This window comes from Aulostomus chinensis, chromosome 22, assembly GCF_037954235.1.
Source record: "Aulostomus chinensis isolate RoL2024-O1b breed Wild chromosome 22, RoL_Achi_v1.0, whole genome shotgun sequence".
In the NCBI taxonomy this organism is placed as follows: Eukaryota; Metazoa; Chordata; class Actinopteri; order Syngnathiformes; family Aulostomidae; genus Aulostomus; species Aulostomus chinensis.
Genome location: NC_141341.1, coordinates 18,106,965 through 18,112,482, shown reverse-complemented (window position 1 = coordinate 18,112,482; position 5,518 = coordinate 18,106,965). Strand labels below are relative to the sequence as shown.

The 5,518-nt window shown below is 42.2% G+C and overlaps 1 protein-coding gene across 1 annotated transcript; it reads left to right on the top strand.

Annotated features, from left to right (window-relative positions):
• Nucleotides 1-2,392: 2,392 nt before the first annotated feature.
• On the top strand, nt 2,393-4,282 carry LOC147241025 (zinc finger protein 862-like). The gene has a single exon (XM_086194349.1). The coding sequence runs from the start codon at nt 2,393-2,395 to the stop codon at nt 4,280-4,282; it is 1,890 nt and encodes a 629-aa protein (XP_086050475.1).
• The last annotated feature ends 1,236 nt before the right edge of the window (nt 4,283-5,518 follow it).

The following is a 5,518-nucleotide window of genomic DNA, read 5'->3' as shown; positions in this document are numbered from 1 at the left end:
GATTGACAAGAAATAAACATTTTATGTGGCACATTTTGACCAACATACTCAATGCATGTGTTGGGGTTATTAAATACAAACTGTCATTGGATGCAAAAATAAGTTATGTATGTGTTTATTTGCATACAGAATGGGGAAGAAAATCCAGTCACAGGAGTCACTTGTGGAGACATTTTTCAAAGCCAAGAGTGAACCAAAGCAGCAAAGCTTTCTTCATGTGATCAGATCAAATCAGGATGGGTACATAAATATATACAAGAAGTAATCTCGAAACACAAGGCCTAAGATGCATCAGACCAGGTGGACAGTTCTAAGAATGGGCATAAACACATTAAGGATGCATTGAGTGTGATCACTCAAACCAAATTTGTTGGTCTGGCCTGATCCCAACAGCAGTGAAATGACAAGCTAAGCCCCTAAACCTGTCATATTCAAACCAGAAAAAGAGCTCAACTGTACCCGTGCCTTGGTTTGGGAAGTATAAATCCCAGTCATTTTCACCACAGAGGAGGTCATAATCTTCTATCCATCTGTCAACTCACCCGAGTGAGCAGGTTATGAAGTGCTTGTATCTGCTCCTACAGAAAACTTTAATTGTAGGAAATCAATTTTGATTTAAGAAATACAGGTCTGTATTGGGGCAGTACGGTGGTGCAGTGATTAGCATTGTCGCCTCACAGCAAGAAGGTTTGAGCCCCGGGTCAGGCATGGGGTCTTTCTGAGTGGAGTCTGCGTGTTCTCCCTGTGCCTGCGTGGGTTCTCTCCAGGTACTCCGTTTTCCACCCACAGTCCAAAGACATGGAAATGTGGACTCGGCTCATTGATACTCTAAACTGACCGTAGTCTATGTGTATTGGGCCTGCGATGGACTGGTGACCTGTCCAGGGTGAACCCAGCCTCTAGCTGAAGGTTACTGGAATAGGCTCCAGCCCCCCACGACCCTAAAGAGGATAAGCGGTAGAAAATGAATGGATGGAGGTCTTATTTGAGATCTTGCTGAGATTTATTTAACTGCCCATCCTGATGTGTGACTCTGATAGGCCTGCAAGCCATCTCTTAAAATAGGGAACTGCCCCCACATCACTTCCCCAGACATGAGTTTCAAAAACAGCTGAGTCAGAGAGTCTGCCAGTGGCAAAACAGACGAGATAAATACATGAAATATATGACACAATAGGAAAGGAAACATGAATGACTGGAATTCATGCATCATTTATATAAGGCTGCAATGTCTGCTTTTGGAATTTCACCATTAGTCATGGTGGACTTCCTGATCTCCAACAGCATGGATCAGGAGAAATTCATAAGAGCAGTGAAATGCTACCAAGGTCACACGGAGATAGGCAAGAAGCTGGGAAGCTAATCTAAAACCTCACATAAATTGAACCACAACAAAAGCTATCGTGACACTGTTCATGGTGATGGCGGGAGGGAGAGAGCATACATAAGTGAATAAAAGAGTTGCATTTATATTGTGTTTGTTTATGAACTGTGGCATATAAGAGTGATGTCAGTAATCTCCAGTGGTGTTGTTCTTATGGCCTAAACTCTTGAAAGGTTCACTGATTTGAACAATCTTATTCTTGACTAAGAAAATGACTACCACTACTACCTGTACTACTACTACTACTACTATTATTATTAATATAATAATAATGATTATAATAATTAACACTCAGTTAGTTGATTGGTTTAGTCATTAGTCAACAAATTGAAAACAGAATCTGACTGAATATCCATCCATTTTCTATACCGCTAATCTGTTACAGGTCACGAAAGGGCTGGAACCTATTCCACCTGACTTTGGGCAAGAGGCGGGGTTCCTGGACCAGGGACGTGCACATGGCCATGTCAAATTAAAAAATAAGGCCTTAATAGAAAGCTAACTACTTAACTATGTGTCCTTTCTTTTTTTGGCATCGTGTTGCAGGCATACTCAACATGAATCAAGTTTAAATACAGATGGTAACATTTTAAACACAGATAACCTACAGCTTATTAGTATACACACACACACACACACACACACACACACACACACACACACACACACACACACACACATATATATATATATATATATATATATATATATATATATATATACAGGGGTGCACATAAGTGGTCCGCATGCGCGCATGCGTAAGGAACCTGGACAAATGCGCTCGGCTTCAAAGGCTTTTATACGCTTTTGCGTACCGACCGCGGGGAAAAGCACTTCTCAAAATGTCAAAGAGACAGGCCCCGCTAAGTAATTATTTTCGTGTTCCCCCACCCCCTTCACAAATAAATCAGACAGAGTCGTCACCGGAGCCACACAAAAAAAAGAGCTTTTGCTGAAAAATGGCTGCAGGAGGTGCCATGGCTACAAACAAATGACGAACGCACGGAAATGTGGTGTAAGATTTGCCGTGAAAATCCCAATGTGGCTGATAAGAGCAGCGCATTTTATGTGGGAACAAAGAATTTCAGCCATCCAAACTTTGACAAGCACGAAAAGAGCAGAGAGCATGCGACAATTGAGCAAGCTATCGAAGGGAGCCAGGAGCACACTTGCCCAATGGACAAGTGGCGGGATAAAATCAATGATGAACAGCGCCAGGCACTGACAAACATGTTTTTGCTTGCTTTTCACAAAGCCAAACATGCACGTCCTATGCGCTCTTATGAAGAGGACGTGCCACTTTTGCAAAGACTTGGAGTTCAGGTGGGAACCGCGTATCACTCACGCGAAGGTGGAACCAGACTCATGCATACAATCGCTCAAACAATCAGCTCAGATCTGCATGAAAAATTAAAGGCTGCAGACTTTTGGGGGCTGCTCTTTGACGGTTCCGAGGACATAAACAAAATGGAACAGGAAATTGTGTACATTGTGTCCATATCGAGCCAGGGAGAATACTGCTCAGATTTCCTTGGATTGATCAATCTGGGTGCCCAGCGAAGCGCACAGGACATTCACGATGGACTTGTGCAACTTTTCAAAAGATGTGGATTAACAGACGAGTGGAGGACAAAGTTGGTCTCGGTGTGCACAGACGGAGCTCCTGTCAATGTCGGAAAATACAGCGGCGTTATTCCTAAACTACGTGAGAGTGTCGTCATCGGGGATTCCCTTGTGCACATACTATGCACCGCCCACACGCTGGAGAACTGCACGAAATCAGCGGATCGCATGGTGCCATACTGTGAGTCTTTTAATCGTACTGTTGTCAAGGTGCTTAGCTTCTATTTACAGAAGGGGGGTGCAAAGAGAACAGCACAGCTAAAGAAATTGTGTGTCGAGCATGGCATTGCTTTTGTGAAATTAGGCAAATTTCACAACATTAGATGGTCTGCGTGGAGACAGGAGACTCTATTGAAAATATGGAGGCTGTTGCCTGCCATAAAAGTCCAGCTTGCTTCAAGTGATGATCATGCCCTGAAACATGCATGCACAGAGCGGTTTCAGTGTTTCCTTGCCAACATGCTTGACACAGGGAAAGTCTTGCAGTCCCTCTCGCTTAAGTTTCAGCAAGATAAACTCACTCTAGGTGAATGCAAAGATGAGCTCATGGTAGCTGTCGGGCAGTTGACTCTTTTAATTGATTGTGATGACCAGCAGTACAGGAAACAGACCAATGCAAATGCAGAAGCTGACATGGACAAAAATAACATACTGCGATGTCTCATTGAGGAGTTTGAAACTAGGTATGAATCACTCAAGTCCTGTGACAAGTTTTTAATATTTGATCCTTCAACCTGGCCACAGAAAATGACAGACCTCCACAGTTTTGGCAACACCACACTCTCTGGCATTCTGCAGAGTTATGAGGCCATCATGTCTGTAGACAAAGACTCCACTCTGAGAGAGTGGATGAGGTTAAAGCAATCAGCAAAACGCTTTGCATCTTCCTCTGTATATGACTTGGTGAAAATCGTGAAGACAAGCAACCCAGAAACTTACAGCGACATTTGGAAAGTCATTTTGTTGTCCTTAACACTGCCCTTAAGTAGTGCTGCATGTGAGAGAGGATTTTCACACATGAATATAATAAAAAACAAATACAGAACCAGCCTCTCAGATGTTCACCTCTCATCCCTGATGCACATCCACATGTCCAAGATGACAACAGAGACTTTTGATCCAAAACCTGCTGTAGACTTGTGGATGCAAACAGCTGATTGCAGACTCAACCAAAAGAGAAGTAGGCCTACTGCTACCAAGACAACCACTGAGATTGAGGACAGTACCAGCAGTGAAAGTGAGGATGAGGAGGAGAGTGTACAATTTACACCCTAGGCTTGAATAGAACAGAACAGTGAGAGCATTTTATTTCATTTTTTATAAAAATTACATTTGTTGATGCATAGAGAATGCACTTTTTTTATTCAGTGATTTTATGTTTTATTTTACATTTCACTTCAAAGTTATGGCAATTTTGTTGTGCCAGTTTACATACTTAAGAATGTTAATAAAGCGTTGATTATTAATATAATCATCAAAAGTAATTTGCTCTAAGTAAAGCTTGTATCATTATTTTATCATGTCAGGCGGGTTGGCTCGCAAGCTCAATGAGGACCAAGTCACATCTCCAGGTCCTCCTCTAAGAACCTGGGCAAAAAAGTTATGTGCACCCCTGTATGTATGTATGTATATATATATATATATATATATATATATATATATATATATATATATATATATATATATATATATATATATATAATTTTTCTGAAATATGAGGCAACCCTTATTTAAACAGGTTGAATAAATGGACGGCAACTAGTTAGACCAGAACTCACAGGTTCAAATTGCTCCACTGTCACGTCTCCTTCGTTATACATGGGGCAGCGGCTTCTCTCCCTCTCACTCACTTGCCCACTCGTTATCTCTGTGACCACACACAACCACGCAACAAACAGAGAAGCGGCTCAACACACACAACAACCCAGTATTTCAAGAAAATTGGTACGATAGAATACCATGGAGTTGTTGTACCACCGTTTTTTTAATTTTACATCCCTAACAGGAATTCATTCATGTTATTATTAGACCACGCACACAAAGAGGGCACTTTTTAATACAAGGCAAAAAGGGCAGCGGTTCAAGCACCCCTAGGGCCCTATGTGTGCACGTGCCTGCCCTGGACTGATTGCCAGTCGTTGCAGGGCCAACACATTAAGACAAACAACCATTCACACTCACAGCCACACCTACAGTGGATTTAGAGTCACCGATTAACCTAACTGGACAGTGGGAGGAAGCCGAAGTACCCAGAGAGAACCCACACAGGCACAGGGAGAACATTCAAACTCCACACAGAAAAGCCTTGGGCTTGAACTGGGGCTCGAACCCAGAAACTTCTTGCTCTGTGGTGACAGTGTTAACCTCTGCACCACTGTGCTGCCCCTTAAGACTGACTTAATAATGCAAATATGAATGTGGTTTATTTACCAAAAAGCTAGGCCTACCGCAAAACCTTTTATATCTTCAAGTTAAATAATGATGAGTTAAATAATGATGTACACAGTCTCG